This window comes from Cyclopterus lumpus, chromosome 8 (genome assembly GCF_009769545.1).
Source record: "Cyclopterus lumpus isolate fCycLum1 chromosome 8, fCycLum1.pri, whole genome shotgun sequence".
In the NCBI taxonomy this organism is placed as follows: Eukaryota; Metazoa; Chordata; class Actinopteri; order Perciformes; family Cyclopteridae; genus Cyclopterus; species Cyclopterus lumpus.
The window spans coordinates 8,755,171-8,779,636 of NC_046973.1; the positions used below are offsets into that span (position 1 = coordinate 8,755,171).

The following is a 24,466-nucleotide window of genomic DNA, read 5'->3' on the forward strand; positions in this document are numbered from 1 at the left end:
CAAGAGCGTCTATGATCATGGCGGACGTCCAGCCGACCGGAACACGCGCTTGGCGTCAGGGAGGGAACAAAATTAATCCCCTTCCCCTTTATAGGATGCCCGCCCACCGTGATTGGCTTATAAGAAAAATGGTGCGCCGAAGCTCAGCGAATAAAGCTGCCTTCTGCTACATCTGTTTGGTAAGGAGACTAAAAACAGGACATCTGGGTCGGTTTCATCAGAGATTGCAATCAGTAATGATTATTATTTCATTTAAATGTTATTATTATGCTAAGACTTTCTATTTATGTGTGTGCTCAGTCCACTGCTCTCCACCTTGCCGACACATGGTTTAGCACAACAACCTACATCACCAATCACAACTCTGGTGGGTCTCATCACCAAAGATGATGAGACCCACTACAGGAAGGAGGTCAGCCTTCTGACCACGCGGTGCAGAGACAACATCCTCCTTCTGAATAACAGCAAAACCAAGAAGATTGTTGTTGACTTCCGGAGAGGCCACACTCACCACTGACCATCAATGGTGCTGACATAGAGAGAGTGAGCAGCACCAAATTCCTGGGGGTGCACATCAGTGAGGACCTCTCGTGGACAGCCAACACTACATCACTGGTAAAGAAAGCCCAGAGGCGCCTCTACTTTCTCCGCAAACTAAAGAAGGCAAGAACCCCTCCACCCATCATGTGCACTTTTTCCCAAGGCCCCATTGCGAGCCTCCTGACAAACTGCATCACTGTGTGGGGAAAGCTGCACTGACTACAGCAGGAAAGCCTTGCAGCGCATAGTCAACACAGCTGGAAGGATCATTGGTGGCTCACTGCCCTCTCTGCAGGACATATATGACACCCGCCTCACTCGCAGAGTGACCATGACGGTGAGCGACTCCAGCCCCCCCTCTGGGAGAAGATACCTGAGCCTCCGTGGTCGCACCACCAGACTTTCAAACAGCTTCGTCCACCAGGCTGTTAAGCTGAACTCTATCCTTCCTCTCCTTTAAGAGTCTCTGAGTGCTGCTAAATATGGAATGACAGTTTTTCTTAATATATGTTGTCTCAATGTTTAGATTTTTAAAAATGTATTTACTTGCACTTTTTTATTTGGTATTCACTTTTTATGTTGGACTAGAGAGAAAGTTTTTTCAACTCCTCTGTATGTTTGGTACATGTCGAGAAATGTACAATGAAGCTGACTTTGACTTTTGACTTTGATATTTCAATATGGTTACAGCAGAATTGCATGAAGTTTGCCAGTATTCGGTTTTGAAAACAATGTGTCAGCATTTGAAAATTGTGTATTATTTCCTACAAATAGTAACATTCCAGCAGCTTTAGGTGAGCTGTTCACTCAGCTGTTATATTTAGATATTCAATGCTCTGTATGGGATCTCCATCATCAAACTGAATTAAATGACACAAAAAGATTCATACAACTTTCCAGTTTGATTAGTCTTTTATTGAAGATTACAGAGCACACATTAGTTCCATTAAACCTGGGAAAACCACACAAATGAATTGAACCTTTAGTACCCATGTGAGTTTCAATGGAAATATCAAATAAAGAAATGCAAATATATGTCCTCTTCCCTCATACCCAGTGTTGGAAATTAAAGCTTAGCTGAGCAAACCTTTCCTACCACATACAAATGTTATGTAGTTGGCTGTAATATTACTAATATCAAACCATATATTATGCCAGTACCACAAAATGTAATATGCAGAAGCAAATAAATACATAGAACATTTAGGAATCATTGTTACAGTAATGCCAAGTCACCATAGTATTAAAGTCAGAGTGGAAGTTCAAAAAAACACAAGGAGATTGTTAAACAACAGAGATGAAACTAAGGAAATCTTGTAGAAACAAATCAGAAATTATATACCTTAACATGTTTGTGTTCACTTGTTCTTGCCTGACACCATTACGCCAAACTCCTGGATGGATATTTCTTTGTTTATGTACTGCTGAAGCTGGTGATTAGTGATGTGCCCGAGGCGCAACGCATCATCGATGGAGAACTTTATCCCGGATTTTCTGTCATGAAGAACTGAGGATTCTCCTTTGGGGCCCTTGACCGAAATCTCCTCCCAGTCACACTCCTGGCTCTGGAGGTTGACGAACATCTTCCAGTCAATCAGCCCTAGTTTGTAGGCCTCCTCCGGTCGCATCTCCTTGCCTGTATCTGGGTCAATGACCACGATAGACCGACGCAAATGGCTCTCCCTCTGTTCCTTCTTCATTCTCACTGACACCAGGTTCTTTTGAAGAACCTCAATCTCCTCATCCTTCTGGCCGGTTATGCCCCTGAGCTCTGCTAGTTCCTTCTGTAGTGAATCAAGCCTCAGTTCCAGGTTCTTTCCTTCCTCCCTTGGTGCAGACTCAGTGATAAGCCGAGTCTCTTTGCTGGTGATCTCGATCTCGGCCCGAAGCTTGCGTATCTCATTTTGCAGCCTTTGGTTTTCTTGCTGCAGACGGCCACTTTCATCACGGATGTAGTCCAGCTCTTTCGAAGATTTTGTGTTTGAGAACTCCATATCAGAGAACCTTGAGGTGAGGTTCGCCAGCTCCTGGTCAAGTTCTCTCCTTCTCCTTTTCTCCTCTTCAAGAGTCCTCCTTAGGTTCTCAATATCAATCTCAGCCTCTGGGTCCCTTTCAATTTGGACTTTCTCAGTGCGGACAACTCTTTCTTTCACATCTATCTTCTCCAGGGTGAGCTGCTGCTGGATGAGGATATTCAACTCTTTCTCGAGCAAAGTGCGTTTGTGCCTCTCTTCATCAAGCTGTAGTCTGAGAATGGAGTGTTCCTTCTCCTGTTGGGGATCTTGTTGCAGGACTACCTTCTGTTTGACAGTCACCTTCTCACGGTTCTCTTTGTCACGGAGCTCCAGCTCATGAAGTTTGACCCGAAGCCTTTGGATCTCTAATTCTGCATCGCGCCTTGCCCTGCGCTCACGGTCCAGTTCTTCCAGTTGCAGATCAAGGTCAGCCTTCTGTCTCTGCAGTTGGTAGAGCTCAGTTTTGAGGCTCTCCTTTTGTTTCTGCTCATTGCTGATGTTTTGTGAGAAAGTGTCGCACTCTGATCTGAGGAGAGGGTCTTCTTCCATCTTGACCACTTCTTGCTGGACAATCTTCTCACGGACCTGAGACAAATCAATTTTCCTCAGTCTGATCTTCTCTTCTTGGCCTGACCGTTCTCTCTCAAGGTCAAGGCGTTTCTGTTGTTCATCAGCCAGTTTCCTTCTGAGAGTTTCAATTTCCTCCTTAGTCTTGGGGTCTTCTCTGTACTGCATCACTTCATTGACCACCTCTTTAGTCTGCACTTGAGGTTTGGTGTCCTTCCATCTTAGAATTTCATCACGAAGTTGGCGGATTTCCATTTCAGATTTCTCTGTCTGGTGTGTTTTATCTACGATTTCATTGCGAAGCCTCTCAAGTTCTCTTTCAGTCTGTGGGTCCGTCTTGTATTTGATGACTTCTTTGATGGTCTCCTTGACCTCCACTTGAGGTCCTCTGTTCCGCAGCAGGGTATGCTCTTCCTGCAGTGATCTAAGCTGGAGCTCTGCATCCCTGAAGCGCCTCTGTTGCTCTACAAGTTCAAGACGGAGATTCGCCACCTCATTCTCAGCTTTGGGGTCAGGGCGGACGATCTCCCGCACCTTCTCCTGAATAACAACCTTGGACTTCTCCTCCTCTAGGCTGGAAATTTTCCTTTGGAGGTCAGCCTTTTCTCGCTGTGATGATCTCCGTTTGGATTTCTCGTCTTCATACTGCCTTCTGAGGTTTTCTACCTCCCTTTCAAATGTAACATCTTTCTCTACTTTCAGAACCTCTTTGATGGAAATCTTCTCCTCCGCCATCGATTTCTCCTTCTCCATCCTTCGGAGCTTCTCTTGAAGAAATTGGAGTTCATCCTCAAGCTGCTTCCTGCCATCCGTTTCCTTCTGTCTCCGGTCAAGGAGCACCCGGTACTCTGTTTCAAGTTGGGGATCATTCTGGACTTTAATCACCTCCTCCTCAGTGATCACCTCCTGTTCCTTGCTCTTCTCTTCAGCCAAGAGTGTCACCTGCTTTTGTATCTGAATCAGCTCATTGTCTTTCATCAACTTCTGCCTTCTTAGCTCATCAAGCTCTTCCCGAAGCTTGCGCATTTCCTCCTCCTGATCACGATCTCTTTCTATACGCAAGACCTCCTTGACCGTGTATTGCTGTGCCCCTTCTTTGACCTCTGTTTCAAGGCCACGCAATTTCAGCTTTAATACCTCAAGGTCATTCACCAGGACATGGGTAGTGCGGCGCTCTTCTGAAAGTTTCTGCTGCACCTTATGGACTTCCTCATCCAGCTGAGGGTCAGCAACCTTTTTGATCAACTCCTTCTTGACAATTGTGTCCTGGGGCTTCTGTCCTTCAAGGACATAGATGTCCGACTGGATAGTCTCAATTTCTCTCTCTAGCTGCTCCCTCCTCTGGATCTCATCATCCAGCTGCTTCTTGATCCTCCAAGGTTCATCTCCTGGGGCAGCAGCATTGACTGACTTGACATTTGTAGACTGGATTAAAGGTGCCTCAGGTTGCTGTTCAGGATAAATCATCAACATTATTAATATAATAATAATAATAATAATAATAATAATAATAATAATAATAATGTGAACATATTTCACCTGGTTGAGAAGACTTTGGGCAAACTCCAGATTCTGAAGCCTTTGCTTGTTCACAGCATTCACCTCGGTAAACTTTGCCTCAATAGCAGATTCCTGTAAATTACATCCAAATTATGTGGAAAGCACAGAGTAAACCATGATTACTTTAGTGGTTCACAACTCTTTTGGGAAAACTATCTGCTAATACGTACATTAAAGAAAACACCCTGATGATGTCACCTGAGTTACCTTATATCTTCAACAGAAAGGCTGTGTTATAAACTTGGAATGCATTATTGAAAGATGTGGATGTTTATCAGTCTGAGAAAAAGCTAGTACAGTTGTGTTTTACTTAACTTAGGACCATGGAGAGGTTATAGAGCAGGGATGGAGAAGATAGGTTGTATATCTCTACTGTGAACTTTAATGTACTTGCTTATTTACCTACAGTCATGTCTGATGTCTGACTCAATTGATAGTGACAAGTTAGGAAAGCTTACCTCTGCTTTGACTATCTGTGCAGGTGACTCCAGTCTGTTCCTCTTGTATGTCTGAGGTACAAGACCATCTTCAAGGTCAAGGATAGATCTAAACTTCTCAGTTTCATTCTCGTAGTCCTACAAAGAAGAACCAGTAAACCATTCATCAAACCATCATCTTGTTTAATTTCTGAAAATTAAAGGTTGTAATGTTGTGGTAGAATTCAATGAATATCTTACTTTAACAGCATGTTGGTATAGCTGGGCATTTTTGGACACGTTGTTTAAGTCAGACTCCTTTCTTGCAATATCCGAGAGCAAGTTCTGAAAAGAAGAAAACAGAGAAGTTCTTTTAAGAGTTTTTCTCCAGCACCACTGTTTGTCTACAGCAGGAAATATGTGTGTATTGCCCGGTTGCTCATCACTTTTACCCTCTGATTCTTCAGCTTTGTCTCCACTTGTCTTATGTCATCAGTTTCACGAGGCTCGTAGTTTGGGACACGAGACAGCCAGCTGTTCAGATTGTCATAATCATTGCGGTAATTGTTGTACGCCATCTTGGCTCTCTGCAAGCTTTGAGACCTGCAACACACAGCAAAAGAGATAATTATACACCGCCTAGGTCTATACGATATGTGTTTTTGTGATGTTTTGCTCAATATTTCTTCCAATAAATAATAATAATTATTGACTCCTTTTCTTGACCCTCTTACCTGGTGTCGGTCTGCCTGTTGAGGTTATTGAAACGCTTGTTGAGCTTCTGGACGTCTCCCTCTTGCCTCTCAATGTCAGGGCAGTGCTCTTGGAATTTGGTGGCCATGTTGTCGCAGCTGCTTTTGGCCAAGCGCAGGTTCTGCTCCGTCTCAGCGATAACTGACCTCTTGGACCTCAGGTCGGATGCAGTATCCTACCATAGTGACAAGGCAGATTAATTAAATATACATTGTATGTTTTATTCAGCAAAGAATAATACAGGCAAGTTAATGATAAAATGACAGTGTGTTGTGGCTTTCTTTCTTTGAGAGATAACCTTTGTATATAGCATTTGCTAAATGTTTGAATGAGTGTAATCATTTTACTAATCTTATACTGAATATTTTGTGATGACAGCATCTTGTTACTTATATACATCAGGGACACGGGCATATGCATTTGTTATTGGCCCCACACCTGTTGCCTTGCCAAAGGTTTCAATATGTCAGTAAATAAAATTTGATTAAGCATAGCTTTATTTGGAAATATGTCAGTGCAACATAAACTAAAATAAAAATGATTTGCAATTGGATCGATCAGGTACTCAAATTACAATGTTTTTTAAGACTATATCTTTAGACAAAAGGTGCAACCCTGCATCCTTTTGAAATGCATTCAGGAAACTTAGCTGAGCAAACCTTTCCTACCACATACAAATGTTATGTAGTTGGCTGTAATATTACTAATATCAAACCATATATTATGCCAGTACCACAAAATGTAATATGCAGAAGCAAATAAATACATAGAACATTTAGGAATCATTGTTACAGTAATGCCAAGTCACCATAGTATTAAAGTCAGAGTGGAAGTTCAAAAAAACACAAGGAGATTGTTAAACAACAGAGATGAAACTAAGGAAATCTACATTGTATGTTTTATTCAGCAAAGAATAATACAGGCAAGTTAATGATAAAATGACAGTGTGTTGTGGCTTTCTTTCTTTGAGGGATAACCTTTGTATATAGCATTTGCTAAATGTTTGAATGAGTGTAATCATTTTACTAATCTTATACTGAATATTTTGTGATGACAGCATCTTGTTACTTATATACATCAGGGACACGGGCATATGCATTTGTTATTGGCCCCACACCTGTTGCCTTGCCAAAGGTTTCAATATGTCAGTAAATAAAATTTGATTAAGCATAGCTTTATTTGGAAATATGTCAGTGCAACATAAACTAAAATAAAAATGATTTGCAATTGGATCGATCAGGTACTCAAATTACAATGTTTTTTAAGACTATATCTTTAGACAAAAGGTGCAACCCTGCATCCTTTTGAAATGCATTCAGGAAACTCAGAAATCAGGCTGAGGAAGTAGCAGCTGGACCATCAGGGCTCCAGGTGAGGTCTTACTCATGGCATTTCGTTAAGAATTACAATTTTATCATGCATTGGCAATGAAACTGAAGGACGTTTGGGGAATCTGACCTCATGTCAGCACTTTTGGATTGTGAATTATGCGATGATGAATACAAAAAACAAGGCTGTTCCATAAAACATGAACCCATTACCTAAATATTCTAAATTGCTTTCAAAATAAATACATATACTACTCGCAGAGTCAGGAGTAAACACGGTGAGACTGCGTTTCAGTTTTATGCTGCTAAAATCTGGAACAGACTTCCAGAATAGGTGAGACAGGCCTCAACTCTGACAATGTTTAAATCCAGGCTGAAAATGGTTCTATTTGACAACTGAAAGTATTTTATCTGCACTCTTCGCTTTTAATATAATTCATATATTATTATTTTAATGTTTTTATGGAATGATTTTATTTGCCTTTTTGTAATTGTATGTATCTGTAAAGCACTTTGAATTGCCTTGTGTATGAATTGTGCTCTATAAATAAACTTGCCTTGAGGCATTTTTTTTAAATGCATTCAGGAAGCAGCAGCTTGACCATCAGGGCTTCAGGTGAGGTCTTAAATTGATTCTGTGTTGAGGTGTATTATCATGGCTGACAGTGTAAACACCTGTCAGCCATAAAACCTGTTTTATGTGAATTATTATTATGTTAAAACATGCATGTGCAGACTAGGCTAAGTTTTATTTGCTCTTTAGGGAACAGTCAGTTGAGTGACAGTGACCGTCATGAAGTGAGTGTAGCAGTGTCCTGGACATGAGGAGTGAACCATACCATCCTGACCTTAAATTCATCAGAGTCCAGCAACTTCAGCACAAGAAGTTACGGTTTCAGGCAAAGTGGTATAGTCAGTATCTGTGGCTGCATTATAGCCCTTATTGAAAAAGGTACTTTGTGTGTCAAAGCATACACCAACAAAAAGACCACTCTGGAAAAAAGAATGACCCAGCCTTCTGCTTAAATGGTTTTAGTAATTGGAAAAAAGGGGGGGGGGCTGGCAGTGTCCCCACCATTGCTGAGACCAAACCTACGCCCTTGCATTTGCCAGTATGCAATTGTTAAGCCTGAGCCATTGTAATGTTTTCAAATAATGAAAGAAGCATCCTACTGCAAGTTCCCGCTGTGTTTTCTCGAGCGAGGTGATGTCAGATGGAGCAACCTCCTCTCTGGCCAGCTTGTTCTCATAGGTGGACAGTAAGGTCTTTCCATTTTGAAGGGAAGTCTCCAGCTGGTTGGCATTCTTCAGTCTAAAAGGTAAGTAAAGTTATTTTGTGAATATAATTGTATATAATAAAATAATTAATACAATAGGAAAGCTGTTAGAAAAAAGCAATCAAGTAGCTTACCAAAATAAGCTCATCCATAAGGTTATGAATAATGTGATTCATAACCAAAGCTCTAGCTGAGTGAGTATTAGCTGTGCTAAGTTGGAAAATTATTAAAATGACTGAAACTAACTTTTTTTTTGAAGTGCGGTTTGTATGTATACTTTTTCTGTTCTGCAAAAGTAAAAATGTGTTTTTTGTGAATGGAGTCTGGTGGCTTTAAAGAGACCAATATAACTACTTCAGTTTCCTGTTGCAAATGGCTGTTTGATGGCAGGGTAGAGTGGCTGTGGATGGCAGCCGCCCCAAAAAATATTTTAGCCACCAAAAGCAAAAATCAAGATCAGTTCAAGTGTACTATATGTTTAGAATATTTAGATTATATAGACAGTGTCATATATGCTTCATTTAACCTTGCAGAGCATAGATGTGTCTCTGACCGGTAGCGTGCTAATCATCATCTAACTAATATAGGCACATCTATACATGTGTACGACATCATGCAGAAACCTATGTCAGGTCACGTGGGAAAGGAGGCCTTGGGACGTTAAAACATAGGGACATCTACCAAATATTTTATATTTGAAACATAAATACAATTGAGAAGCTACAGAGTGATATACAAACATATTATAAACAATACTACAACTACTACTACTACTAATACTACTAATACTAATAATGGAATTGCCCATTAAGGAATACTGATCTCACAACAATCATAATTACCACAGAAGAGGAGACAGAGATACAAATCAAGCCCCATACTTCTCCTGAGAGCACTGAAGAAGCTGATCGATCTTGGTGTACTTCTTGTTGGCTTCGTCCACCTTGCTGTGAAGCTGAGGAGTGCTGGCACAAGTTGGATTTGAGACCAAGAAGCTCTTTGCTTCCTGCACTTTAGAGGACTTCTCTGGTTCAATCTTACTGACAGCAGCAGCAATGTCCTGAAGGGAAAAGTCGCAGTTGGTCAGTTGGGAAAGGCATGAATACTCTCTCTAAGCTTTTTGAGCTTAATTGAGAGCTGTAGGCATTGTGTGAAACATCAACAGAATGAAGTTGAAGTCATTACCTTCATTTCCTGCAGGCGGTCAGCGCTGTCCTGCAGTGGCCTGTTCTGCTCCAGTGGTGGGCGAACTCGAGCATAAATGGCCTTCTCCTGTTTGTCCAGGTCACTGACAACCTTGTCCAGACCGGCCATCAGCTGGCGGCACTGCTGCTCCTGTTTGTCTGAGATCACACGCAACATGACAAGCTTCATTAGTTAACTTGATATTCTAGTCCTAGCCTGAGTAAGTACCTGTTATGTATACAGTATATTACAACTTCCAAGTTCATAAAAGTTATTTATAGTTAATGATAGCCAACTCTGTTCACAATTCTTGTATTTTCCTGCCATATAAAATGGATGTTGACACCGCTGTATTGGGTCACAGCATGTTAAATCCAATCAGAGCAACAAATGAATCAAGTTGCTTGAAATGTGAAGACGTGACAAGTGTCCTAAAAGTTGTAGCACAGCAGAATTGGATGTGTTCTGTACCTGTAGCTGTGCCAGTCCCGCTCTCCTTCTTCAGCTCAGTGAAGCGTTTCTGCAGAGTTGCACTGCTGCTCGCCATCTTCTGCTTCACAGCGTTTTGCTGTTTTGCTAGGCTGCAAGCACACAACACATAATAAATGGTTAAAGCTGCACTGGAATACAATGTAAGGGAGTTTAACTCTCAGTGAATGTTACTCTTCTACATGTTCATGCACACTCACTTGTCAGAGACTGCCAGTGCCTCGGGGGCAGTGGGGGGGATCATGAAGCAGACGGCCGGGGCAGTGAATTGATGTCCAGCTGCATCCTTCACGTCCCATTTGGCCCCATTGTTCCGGAGCAGAGTGTACCTCTCCCCACGCAAAATCTGACCCTGTACATGTCCAACAATTACAATCTGTCATCTAGTACTGCAGCACAAATACAATTTCCTCCAGATTCGAGCAAGTCCAGTTGAGCCAGTAGGTGGTGCTGTGACTATGAGTAAAAATAAGCTTGTTGATATCCTTAGGCTGTGACTTGTAACAAGCATGACAAGTTTGGGGCAGATTCAAGCAAGTCCAGTTAAGCCAGTAGGTGGGACAATGAGAATGTGAACTTATACATGCATTATGTGTCTCTACGTGAAGTGTAGACCACGTTGTGTAAATTACATGTGAATCTGATGCATTTTAGGCTTATTTGTTTTGGCCAGTAGGTGGCGCTTAGAGAATGTGGACATATACATGCATCATGTGTCTCTACGTGAAGTCTAGACCACATCATGTAAATTAAAAGGTAAAAAAAAAGTGATGCAAAAATTAGCCCTGGCTTGGATTTTAACACAGGTCTCCCGGTCACAAGGTGAATGCTTAATCTGTTAGGCCACGGATCAGATGAAAAAATGTGATCCATTCACGTCTAAGGAGAAGACATTATTGTCATTTTATTGTTTTAGTAGGTGTTCCTATGACAATTTCGAATGTTTCTTCATGTAAATGTGTTCAGGTCTTGACTGGCATCATGCATGATTATTTTTGGAAGGATTGGATCAGTTAAAGCAAGTCTATAACATAACAAAACAGTCAGTTTTTTTCTAATCATCGTTAAGAAAAGTGACAAAAACAAGCAAAAAATGCCCAAAACGTGTTACAGGATGCAATGTGCAATGTTTTGTTATCTTGATTTCTTTGGTTTGGCACAACCACAACTGTCCCGACCTCTCCCACTTAGTAGAACTTTTGGGTTGTGTGTTAAACCGCGTCATAATAAATGTTATTTGAAACAGTTACTCCTACTTTTGACTTCTTTTCACTTATTCTTTGACTGCCATGTGTTCGTCCCCCCCACATATCCCCTAGACCGAGAAGGGGACGTAACACCATCTAAAAAACCTTGCCAAAATCAAAGGAATAGTGTTAAACCAGACTTGGAGAGACTAAGCCATGCGTTAGACTACTGTAACGACCTGCTCACTGGGCACTCTAAACGAGCTGTAAGACAGCTGCAGTACATCCAGAACGCTACTGCTCGAGTCCTGACTAGAACCAGGAAATACAACCATATTAGTCCAGTGCTCAGGTCTTTGCACTGGCTTCCTGTTGCTCAGAGAATAGACTTTAAAACAGCTCTGCTTGTGTACAAATCTCTTCATGGTCTAGCACCAAAGTACATGTGTGACATGTTAGAGCCATATGAACCATCTCGGGCTCTGAGAAGCTCAGGGAGTGGTCTCCTGCTGGTGCCCAGAGTCAGGACTAAACACGCTGAGGCTGCGTTTCAGTTTTATGCTGCTAAAATCTGGAACAGTCTTCCAGAAGATGTGAGACAGGCCTCAACTCTGACAATGTTTAAATCCAGGCTGAAAACAGTTATATTTGACAACTGAAAGTATTTTATCTGCACTCTTCGCTTTTAATATAATTAATTAATGATTATTTTAATGTTTTCATGGAATGATTTTATTTGCCTTTTTGTAATTTTATGTAGCTGTAAAGCACTTTGAATTGCCTTGTGTACAAATTGTGCTCTATAAATAAACTTGCCTTGCCAAATTTGGTGACTTTTCGAGGTTGGCAAATACCCCAAAAATTCACCCAATGTACAAAGATAAAGATCAGAAGAATAAGAATACCCCTATTAATTTCAATAGGGTCCTCTCGGACTGATTTAGTCAGTCGCTCAGACCCTAATTATCGTTCATGTCTGAGGCCCTTGCGGAAAACAGTGGATTGCGCCTCCCAGGTTGGGAGTGAATCACTCTCCCGAAGCCAGGGAGGATCTTTAGTATATACCTGAACTTTTTACTTAATAGTCTATCGGTATTCCATATAAAGTAGAGGTTGGTAATGCTACACTAAACTGTAATCTGCCTGAAGTAAAAGGATACATCTCCATAAACTCAAGTCCTTCTTTACAAGTGTTTAGATTACTCCAAACAGACAAAGCCTTTTAAACCTGACTAAACTGATTTGTGTCCTACACCAGGAAAGTCAGGGCTATTGACTAAGTCAAAAGTGCCCCCCAAAAAAGGGATTGCTGGGTTCCAGGATAGAGACGTTTACATCTGCTAGTGAGCTAAACTAATGCATTTTGTACGGCATATGATGGGCAATAATGAGAACCTGGAATCAGTGAGGTCAAGAGACAACCTACACACAATGAGCTTTGCAACACATAGGCTGAAGAGCTCCACAGGCTCTTTAGTTGAATACTGTGTTTTCCTGAGGGGTTTTATATGAGGTACTGTGTCAGCGTGAGCTCTCTACTGAAAGGATTTGAATATATTACACTACAAAACCAACAAGTTGCAGGCCTAGTACTTAGAACAAGCAAAGCACAGACAAAGTGCTTAGTCAGGCACTTTCATAGCAGAGAACATCCTGGGATTAGACTGACAGCGAGTGAAAGAGCAAATATGGCATAAAGTAAAGATAAGATGCGCTGTTTTCAGTTGAAACTGCAGCATAGAGAGGCAATTAGTTAGTAAAGGTGAAGGAAATAAGGCAGTTAGAAAAAGGCTTCCAAAGAAGCCCAAAAAAATCCTACTAAATAGATTTACCAATAGAAAAACGGTTACATTTATTTTTGGTCTTAAACAACTAAACTGTGCATCAGAGAAAACATGTAGTCAACAGTGGGAGAGATGGTTTGGTCTCTCTGCAGTGGCAGGCTACAAGAGTTGTTTTTTTGCATCCACAAAAAATATAGATTTCACCTAACTAGGCAATTAGCTAGTTAAATAATCTAATCTTAGTTTAGACTAATCCTCATCTTGTTGTGATGAACACGAAGAGCCGGAAAACCTTTTCAAAAGACAAGAATCAAGAAGTCACTGAGGACCTGAATATGTGGAAGTAAAGAATCTTAGTTTGTCACATTTAGTAATGAGCAACAAATGCCAAGTAATAGCAGCTACACACTTCATACCTCGTCTGTGTCAAACTCGCACAAAGCCTCAACGGGCACCAGCTTCGGGGCGGTTTCCCGGCGGTACTTCAGAGGCAAAACCTGCAGGCTACGCTTCTGAAGAGTCTTGACCCGTTCATCAAAGTGGTCCACGGCCTTGGCTTGGTCCTACACACACACAATATGTTCTAGTGTTGTAGAAGGGGTCAGTGGCACAGTCTGTCAGTATTAAAGAAATACTCACATCCAGCTCTGTTATCAGGCCCTCCATCTGATACATATCTTTGAACTCTGGGTTGTACTTCTGGTTGAGATCTGTGTCCATCCGCTTCAGCAGGTCCTGAGTGTCACGCGCTTCCTTTTGGAACTACACACACACACACACACACACACACACACACACACACACACACACACACACACACACACACACACACACACACACACACACACACACACACACACACACACACACACACACACACACACACACACACACACACACACACACACACACACACACACACACACACACACACACACACACACACACACACACACACACACACACACACACACACACACACACACACACACACACACACACACAGCTGTTTAAAATGTGTGTGTGAAATGTGTACATTCCTGTGAGTGCTCATCGGTCCCTGTGTCTAACCTTGTGGTACTCATCCATGTGTTTGAGGTGGTTTTCTTCACAGATGAGCAGGTTCAGGTATTCCTTCCAGTCAGCATGGACTGCCTCCATGTGAGCCTGACAAACAACAAAGTGTGTGAGCACTTGAGTGCTAAAAATACACTGCTGCGTTGTGAGTAGATTCCATGAAAGTCAATGCATAGACAAATGGATGCGAATAAAGCAGATATTCATCCACTTATCTAGACGTAGTCAGTGAAAGTCACTGAGCTGTGTGAGCCTACGGGTGTATGTATATATATATATATATATATATATATATATATATATATATATATATATATATATATATATATATATGATATTAATGTTATGAACCCAAACACAAGGGCATTAGATGTTCCGACATTTGTGGGATTTCCACAACAAGTATAAAGCAGAAATAGTGGATATTTCTTCCATGGTGGATGGCGGAAGTTATAAATGTTTCCATCGAGATAAGCCACGCCCCCTCTCCAGCACGAGTGAAGTGAATGAATTGATTAGATTTTGCCATGTTTATGGTCTGGAATTCCTCATATAAGTTCATGATCATCTCCTGCTCCTCAGCTTTGAGTTTATTTGCCTTTGTTCTATTAGAAAATCATGGTTTCAGTGATGGACGCTTCCCCCTTTTGAAGTCGGACGGGCACGCGCAACTATCCTGTGAACTGACGTCTGGCTCAAATTAACGAGATGGTTTGATCAGCCTTTGAGAAACCGGGATAGCCTGATGTCAATCATCTTGTTAATTTTAGCTGGCTAATAGGACATTTGATCGACTTAGTTGAGCCACGTACGAGAAATAGGGCCCAGATATTGTCTTTGAGACCGGACATAAACATTTCAGTTGTGTGTGTGAATTTACAACGTTAAGAAGTGTTGTTCCACACTCTCACAGCCAGGGCTTCATCCACCTTGCATTGTTGGCCTAGACCGGTTATAAAAGTCTTGTCGCATCCCAACCGCCCGCGCTCCCGCTGCCCCCCCAAAACAGCACAGGGCAAGAGTCAGCATATTACTGGATAGAGGAGGATGTCAGTGTTCCAGGAATATAAGAATCATGGCAACATCTGAGCCTTAGTAATGTGGCTCAGTGGTGAGCAGGGTCGTCCTTAAATCAGAGGATCGGCAGTTCAATCCCTGTTTCAGTTAGCCCATGTTGATGTGTCCTTGGACAAGACACTTAACCCCACATTGCTGTGCCTATGGTGTGTGAATGTTAGCTAGTCCTGATGAGAAGGTGGCCCCTTGCATGGTAGCCCCTGTCATCGGTGTATGAATGGGTGAATGATCTAACCACCAAAGAGCCCAGGTACACGTGCAGAAAATAAGAATTCATATAGGGATGGATGAGCCAGCACCTCAATGACATTCTTCCCTGGATGCTCAGAAACAATCAGCTTCTCTCCATCCTCATTCAGTTTGGTGACGGTGGCTTCTTTGGACTCCAGACATTTACTAATGAAGTTCTGTTGAGGCAAGACAGATGTGCTGAGTAAACAGTGGACCCCATTTATTTATTTGCTTGTGTCCATCCGTGCATTTTATGCAGCTTAATATTGTGTGGCGTTCGCTACCTCATACTGCCTCTGGCGAGCGGGGTAGTCCAGGTTGGTGTCGCTCCAGTCATAGTTGATCCTCTCCTCCGCCTGCTGGTCCATCCAGTACAGCTCATTGGTGCAGCACTGCATGTAGTTCCGCAGGCTCAGCAGGTTGCGCTGACGAGCGCTGGAACTGGCCTAACCAGCAACCACATATACAAACATGATGACTTGGATTCCCTGAAAGCTGTTGTTTTAAGCTAAAAAAAAAAGTAATTTGAGGAAAATATATTTGTATATAAATATCTCACAACATAAGTAAAATGGTTTTGAAAAGCCTTTCAAATTATTTAACGGCATATGGTTTAATTTGTAGAAACATGAGACCATCCTAGTATAAACTTGTGCACTGTGTGTTGACTTCAGCCCTAAAGCCCTATAGCGTTCCTCTGCAATGCAACAGCTGGAAGCAGCTCCAGACCAGCTGCTTCCAGCTTCTAGCTCCAGTCAGCAAAACAGCTCCACAGATAAGTCTGGCATTATGTCTTGTCTTGTTTTGAACACAGTCTGACTGTGGCAGTTCACAAATATTAAGTTTTATTTCCTAAAAAAGCTTGGTGACTTCCTAAAACAGCTGACCACTTTAGCTAAAATGTTACTCAGGAGGAACTGGTGCATTTGTTGGGGACTACTTGTTGGGGACTACTTTCAGTTGCGGATTGATCTTTCTCAGTGTTTGTGATCAAATAAACTACAGTGTGTGTGTTCATGGTGATGAAGGAACATGTATGTATGTATATATATATATATATATATATATATATATATATATATATAGTCTGGATACACACACCTTGCTAGCAGCAGTCCTCAGGGTTTCTAATAATGCAGATTTTATTCAGAGGTTAAAATGTTGACACCGACAGGTGAAGACCCATCGGTGTTTTGTTTGCAGACGGTACTGAAGGCCCAGACACTCCCCAGAGGGCTAAAGGCCAGCTATTGAGAGGAGACTGAAGAGGTCTTTATGAAAGACCAGCCTCCAGTCACCGGTTATGCTGATTAGAATGACATTTAAACACACACAAAGCACACCCCTGTGGGCTCAGAGTGAATAAGGGTGTGGTGGTTGATTACCAGTAGTTTGGCGTACTTCGACTGGAGGCTACTGACGTATTCCTGCAGAACAAGACAAACAAAACAAGGGTCATGTGAGTAATTTACAAATAATGCAATGCACCCCACTTTAAATTGTAGAAATACATAACCATATTTCAATTCAATTACATTTATTTTGTGTAGCCCAAAATCACAAATTTGCCTATGGGGGCTTTACAGTCCAACTACTACTTTACTAATACGACTTTTCAGTCGGATACCTACAACTGTGTGCCTTACTGTGTGGAAGAGACTGGGACCATTATTGTATGTGTAAGGAAACATCAGGCTTCACTTAAACATGGCTTCTTCTGGCTTTCTGTTTGTACCTTGTCTCCGCCACCGGAGATGTGAGGAGCCAGAGCCTCCACCTCACTGTGGAAGATGTTGTGTTCCTCCACCTCGTTCTCCACAGATGGCAGGTCCTGGCCAAAGCCCTTGTTGTTCAGGTTGTCCTGGGCAGAGACAAAACAACACATTCAAGTCCACTCCACCACACAGTGACAGTATATGTAGTATGTCAAGAGTAGCTCATCGTGTAAGAGCTAAGGCCTCCAGTATGGATAGTATGGATCAAACAGTCCACATATGTAAAATAACTAGGCTCTCAAGTGAATGCATATGAACACTGTATATTTCCTGCCATTTTCTTAACTTTGTCATCTTTTGATTTACTGACCAAATTTTCCCATCAACCCCTATTTCTTCAGATACGTCCAGCTGTTTCCTTCTCGTAGCTCAGCTTTGTTCATTCATCAGAGCTGCATTCATTACATTACTTTAGCTGTTGTGCATTCATTACATTACTTTAGCGGTTGGGGGCAGCAGAAGAAGCTGAAAGTATGACATCAATATCTATTTGAGGAATCATTTCCTTGTTACAATACATATATGGCATCAGTTTGACATCTGGTGTCATGAATTGCTGATGAATGAATGCAGTAACTTTAGACCTAATCATTTCTTTGGATGGTGTTAATGTCTGTGTGATGTTTGAGAATGTGTGCCTCAAGTTTGAAAGAAATGTAATAAAAGAAGAGAAATCACATTAAGGCGTGGACAGAGGATTGACTAAAGGAAATACATCAACATGTATTTTACTTTGTTTGCTTCACCTACGCATTGTTGGGTTAGATAGCAACAAGTTCGGAGTGTGATCTTTATGGTCACAGAGGTTTCAATCAGGTCCACTGGAACCGTGTGTGTGTGTGTGCTGGTCTGCTTCCTACCAGTTTCTCATCCATCATGTTGCCCCAGTTGATGCTGGGCTTCCCCTCAGTGCGGGTCAGGTGGTAGATACGGTCATGGTCCTCTTTCAGCTTTAGCACTTTCTCACGCAGCTGCCTCATGCTGAACACACATTCAACCATGTCAATGATCATATAAAAGGGTGTATGTGGGATAACCTGCACTGTAATGGATCAGCATATTTCCCCAGCAGTGCTAGATTATAAAAAATAGTGATGATTTACATGTAGAGAAACTGTATTCTAATTTCCCCTGTTCCCCAGGTCATGTAAACACAACACTAAATCCGCTATAACATACATTACCACCGCACTAATTCCATCAGTATAACGAAACAGGCATGTCAGGCGTTCCACTTTTCCCTTCAAGTGTTTTGTTAACTTTGACCGATATGGAATATATTGTTGCCTTTATCATTTATTGAACATTTGAAAATGTATTGATGAAATTGAAGCATTTGTGTGAACAATCAACTGAGAGTGGCAATATGGCATACCCCTCTGGAACAGAGGCCTGGTTCTCTCTCCGATGAAACTTGAGTTGTGTGCAGCTTGCTGACACTAACACACTACATCTTCTGGACAGTAGTCTAGAAGATGTCATGTGTGTCACATATAGCCTTTCAGCATGGAGCAGAGCTCTACTCACTCCTTCTCTATCATCTCAGCCTGCGGATGCTGGAGGCGCTTGGCGTTGACGGCGTCCTCATCCAGGCTGCTGAGTAGTTCTAGTGAGCTGAGGATTCTCTTGTTGGTGTCATCCTGATACAGAGGCTGCTTCCCCTCATTGATCTTACTCACATCCTGCAGAGAAACACAGTGGACATGTCTATCATCTGAAGGAATTCAGATATAAAGAGCTTTCTATCTAACTATGTATTTGTCAGTATTACCAGGTCTCTGGGGATGCTTTGTTATCAAACTGTACCTTGTTGAGGTTCTGCTCGATGTCATAGCTGTACTTCTCCACTTTATCAGCATTCTTCTGCAGCTTGTCGATCAGAGTGCTCAGTTCTGTCGACGGAGCGCTGGAAGGCAAACACAGAGGAGAGTGGGCATACTGTTCCCCACCTTCTTTAGCACAGACAATTACTGCTTTTCATGATGTGAACATCAATACCAACGTGTCAATCAAAATGTCAGAGTGAACACTACCAGACAACGTCCCAGAGGTCTATTTCATTCATGAGGGCTGTAGCTATACATTATGACATTAATGTTTCACATTCACTCCAACATAAGCAAATACCATCCAAGATTAGGGCAAGAAGAGTCAAATCCACCATCGCGCACACACACACACACACACACACACACACACACACACACACACACACACACACACACACACACACACACACACACACACACACACACACACACACACACACACACACACACACACACACACACACACACACACACACACACACACACACACACACACACACACACACACACACACACACACACACACACACACACACACACACACACACACACACACACACACACACACACACACACACACACACACACCTTCTATTTTAAAGCCCCTGCTTATTTTGAAATGAAATAATATCAGACCAGGTTTGAACTGACAATACAAATAAGTTTGAACAGGGACTGTAGAGTTCTGTAGAAGTAGCTGCCAGCTAGTGTGACGAGGCCCATCGGAATGAAAAACACCCTGGGGGGGGTATTGAAAGTCAAAGAGCTGGTTTAAACAGAGCGTATATTGGAACATTTATGGTTTTCAAAGCAGATTCGTTTGTAAAAAAATTCAGACCAGATGAAAACTAACTATGCCTTGGTCTTTTGAGTGTTAAGCAATCCCACCGACTGTGTTCACAGAGAATAGCCTCATATAACATATGAACCGTTTGAATGCCAGTACGAGAATACTGCTTTTTAGTTCTAATGAGAGCGTCTGAAACCAATGCACCAATAATCCTACCTGCTCCACTACGTATTCTGAGCTACAAACATGCCATCAATAGTTTCCAGGGAGACTCCCTGGCTAGGACTCAATGTTTTGAGTGTGGTTCTGCTGGCTCTGGAAACACATCTCAGATGTTTCCACAGGGAGCTGGGTGAAATTAGAACCAGAAAGCTCCAGCACTAGTCATAGAGGGTGTGAAGGGCTGCTGCTGCCTCCCAGCCGCCTGCTCTCCGTCCATATGGTGCAGATACATGGACGCGGTGAGAGGCAATGGGACCCTGGTTGTGCTTGTTTTGTGTCTCTTTGAGGTTGTTTTGTGTCATGCTGTGGCCGTATTACAGCTCTATGCTGTCACAGAAAGGGAGAAAAGAAAGATATGCACAGAATAGCCCTTTCCACCATGACAGGAAAAGAAGGTGGGGAGATAAATGAGAAACACCTGGAGATGGGGGGAAATCAACTAACAAGCAGCATGGAGGACCACAGAGAGATGAGTGAGAGTGATTAAAGGAGGACATCATTGACATATATTGTGCTCAAAAAAGAAAGCCTGTGCCCATTCTATCCATGTCTGTACAAGTAAAGGAACTGTACAACAAAACATAGTGCCTCCTTGCTGCCTGTCTTCTACTTTCTCTTGCCCAACTTTCTCTGAAGAGAAACCATGTAACAGGCCTAAACAAGCACATAAACACGTTACTATTGTTAGCTCTGAGGCTTTGGACACCCAGCAATCTTTAGATCTCGTGCTTGGACTTGAAGCTGTCATTATCTGCCAGCTTGCCAGATACCTGATATCACAGCTTTCATGCCCCGACTACACAGGAGAACAGCATGAAGAGAAGGAAAAGGGGGAGCTGCATTATTACGATTCCACCACCGTCTGTTGGTGGTTATCAAGGTGATAAGCAGTGATTATTATACTTATCTTTACTATGGCATTCTCCTTGTCTCATTGCCTGATGAGTAGAAACTAATACTAGCTACAAGCATGCAAATAAATCATGGTTTGGTATGGACATCCTTAACTAAGTGTTTCTTGCATATATGTTTACTGTATTTATTGTTATGTTCCAAAGTACCACCATAGTGTCATGGAGCAGCCAAGGGGGATGATAATGTAATAAAGACATATCTGATCCAGTGGAAAGACTAGAATGGGCTTGGTGCATTAATGTAGAGGGAGAGACTGTCTTTCTGAGGAGGACATCTGCATACTTATCAAACCAGTTACTACAACTTTACTGCGCAGCCTATCAAGCGACCGCACCCTCCTTGAGTTAAAGCAACATTATGCAACACCCTCTCGGTTCAACCCTGAACGCAGCACGATCCTGACACCAGCTGACATGAACTGACATCTGAATAATGACCTGGAGTGGTGCTGCAGAAGGAGAGTTTTATTCGACCAACAGTGTGTATGAAGTACGTTAGTGTTCAGACTAGACACTAGATCAAAGGCGACTGAATAGAACAGGTGATATCACCACGGTGTGTGAGACTTCGGTCTTCAGTGAACAAACATGCGGCGGGTATGTAATCAGCCTCGTATACGTTAATTATTTAGGCTGAATTCGTTACACTACTGTTCACACCATGTATACTACGCTGGACTTTGTTCGGACAGAACCAAAGATGAGATCAACTTTGTACATGGAAGTATTTCATGACTTCACCGCGGAGTTCGGTGAAGGAGGTTCGGCCGCAGAGGGAGCGTCACCTCCGGCTCCGAGGTGGCACGAGACGCCGTGGCTCGAGGTAAAACAAGCCTCGCGTGCGAACGGCACTCACCTTGCAGTTGGCTGCGTGATGGCAGTGCTCTTGGACTTCTTCTTGAACATGTTGACGGGTCACCTGTCAGCGGCTTCCGACGAGAAAACAATCCCAGCAGCACAGGTGAACCTCGGCTGTGAGTGAGTCCTCTGCTCGTTGCGCGGCTGCGTCTGTGTATGTGTCCGTCCACACGCCTTCAGTGTCACAGCTTCCACTCCCACAGACTCGGTCGCCTCCCCACAGCACACGGTGAGGACTCACACCCAGCTGTGGAGACAGCCGGGGACAGGTGGGGCCTCAAGACCAGGACCCGCCCTCCAGTAAGGTAGACACACACACACGCACGTACACGGAAACACGCACACACACACACGCACACGCACACACACACGCGCACACACACGCACACAAAGGCCAAACTATGTAAAACAGGGCGTTGCAACACATTTTTTAGAGGACAAAACAAGTGTCTGTTTGTAGTGTAACAGATGCAGATGACTTATTCCACAGTGCATGGTGTACTCTACTCTAAATGATGTCTCTTACTTATTATTTATTACGGATCAACTATGACATCTATGAAGTCTCGTGTAGTCTCAGTGTGTGTGTGTGTGCGTGTGTGAGGAGGGCGATTAGCTCTGTAGCTGGGGGTGTGGCAGCAAGGACTACACTGGCTAAACCAGACTGACAATGTTCTGCCTCTACGTGAATGTGTCTTGACTTCACACTGAACACTGTGCTACTTTCTTTGGCATTCGATCATCATTTTAAATAAAATCCAGTTCAACTGGATATTTTCACATAATATACTTTTGGCTACATTTTAAACCCATTCCACAGCTATGCGAGAGTTTTCCAAACCTGAAATTGGAACTTAATTGAGAGAAGAAAATGTATTTTGCACTTCCATGAAGTGGAGGACTCACAAGAGATAAATACAACAAATACATCTTTCACCATGAAGTAGCAGAGGCTGAGATATCTCACTTTTCTTTCTGAGTTTATTCCTGTGGAAGCGTTACCTGCCTTGTTGACATATTTAGGTGACATATTTTACATTGTCTTGGTTAGAGTGTGTTGCTGTGGTTTGCTTAGTTTTCAAGAAAGAAATGTTTCAAAATTTAGGCCATTTCTTTACTTCATGGTGTTTTCTGGACTCCCACGGTAAATGATGGATGACATAATCTTCATAACTGATGTAATTTGTATGACTTTCAGATATGACAGAAGGAGACCAACTGGTGACTGCCAATGAATGTTATATCTGGACCCTGGTCCCACCGGACACCTACTGCTACTATCATTATTATTAGATGCGTTACTATTACTATTGCCGATATTTTAAGATAGTTTTTATTCTACTACACTGCTGCTGTTATTATTATTAGTTGTAACTTTTTCATCATGCCTACTACTCTCATTATATGAATAATTTCTGTCATATTCATTGAAAGTGTTGTAACTCTGTAACGCTGTTCATTCTGTACACATGACATCTATTGCTTCTGTCCATCCGGGGAGAGGGATCCTCCTCTGTTGCTCTCCTGAAGGTTTCTTCCCTTTTCTCCACATTAGGTTTCTTTGGGGTAATTTTTCCTGATCCGATGTGAGGTCCCAGGACAGAGTATGTATGTGTACAGACTGTAAAGCCCTCTGAGGCAAATTTCTAATTTTGGGCGAAATAAATTGAATTGAATAAAAACTTCAGTAACATTCAGTAATTGCTGGCTTATTTGAGACATACCTTGTTATGTTTTCAATGTGGCTGAACCCTCCTGACCTGTAGCATCACTGATGCTCCTACAGTAGGTTACTACTATACACTAATAATATGACTTATATTATAAAGTAATAGAAGTATGATTCATTTTCCAAACTTGCTGGCCTATCAGATGTTTGCACTCTCATTCATGAACACTCTGTGACTGAGTGAGGGTGAACCTCTGTCTGTCCACTGCTAATCTCTAAGTCCATACCTGGGTGTCCAGGTATGGACTTCCATCCATCCATTTTCAATACCGCTTATCCTCATTAGGGTCGCGGGGGCGCTGGAGCCTATCCCAGCTGACATAGGGCGAAGGCAGGGGACACCCTGGACAGGCCGCCAGTCCATCGAGGGCAAGGTATGGACTTATTAAAGTTAATAACTATCTACAACTATTTGCATGACTTGTACATGGCAGCCCTTTTTTTCAGCTCTGCTATACTCTGAGAGCGAAAGGTCATAAAAAGCGGTATCCTATAGCAAATATGGACCTTCAACAGCCTTTTAAAAGGTACGTTTGCCAAAAGTTAAAATGTCTAAACTTTCAACCCCTCTGCCAATCCTATACTGCATCCCTTCAACAAAGCCTCCAGAATCAGTTCACTTCATAGTAAAAGACAATTACAAAATCCTTCTTTGAAAGAGTGAACTGTGCAGTGTCTTCAAATCCGATGATCCTTTAAACTTGAATTCCAGGTTTATATTTAATCTTCTCACTGTAGCAACACGCCCACTTCCCTGCTGCCTGTTGTGTTGTTTTTCTAGAGAACTATTGAGAGTCTGAACATGCCCTTGTGTTTCTTTACTTCATACCAATTAAAAAAACGTGAATGTAGACTTGTAGACC

General features: G+C 42.3%; 1 protein-coding gene across 1 annotated transcript; it reads right to left on the reverse strand.

The window, feature by feature from the left end:
* Window positions 1-1,439: 1,439 nt before the first annotated feature.
* On the reverse strand, window positions 1,440-22,816 carry ppl (periplakin). The gene is made up of 22 exons (XM_034539552.1): window positions 21,873-22,816; window positions 19,068-19,167; window positions 18,789-18,943; window positions 18,122-18,242; window positions 17,222-17,347; window positions 16,872-16,913; window positions 15,771-15,932; window positions 15,555-15,662; window positions 14,173-14,268; window positions 13,741-13,863; window positions 13,518-13,664; window positions 10,331-10,482; window positions 10,113-10,222; window positions 9,642-9,799; window positions 9,338-9,516; window positions 8,353-8,491; window positions 5,833-6,026; window positions 5,551-5,701; window positions 5,360-5,443; window positions 5,141-5,257; window positions 4,662-4,754; window positions 1,440-4,571 (listed from the first exon to the last, which is right to left on the reverse strand). The coding sequence occupies exons 1-22, from the start codon at window positions 21,920-21,922 to the stop codon at window positions 1,899-1,901; spliced, it is 5,280 nt and encodes a 1,759-aa protein (XP_034395443.1). The 5' UTR covers window positions 21,923-22,816; the 3' UTR covers window positions 1,440-1,898.
* Between the last annotated feature and the right edge of the window lie 1,650 nt (window positions 22,817-24,466).

Excerpts from the sequence above, each read along its gene's own strand:
- ppl (XM_034539552.1), bottom strand. The coding sequence starts at position 21,922 with ATGTTCAAGAAGAAGTCCAAGAGCACTGCCATCACGCAGCCAACTGCA. Across the intron at positions 14,269-15,554 it reads CAGGGAAGAATGTCATTGAG|GCTCACATGGAGGCAGTCCA; the intron begins GTGCTGGCTCAT and ends GTTGTTTGTCAG. Across the intron at positions 5,702-5,832 it reads AACAGGCAGACCGACACCAG|GTCTCAAAGCTTGCAGAGAG; the intron begins GTAAGAGGGTCA and ends TGTGTGTTGCAG.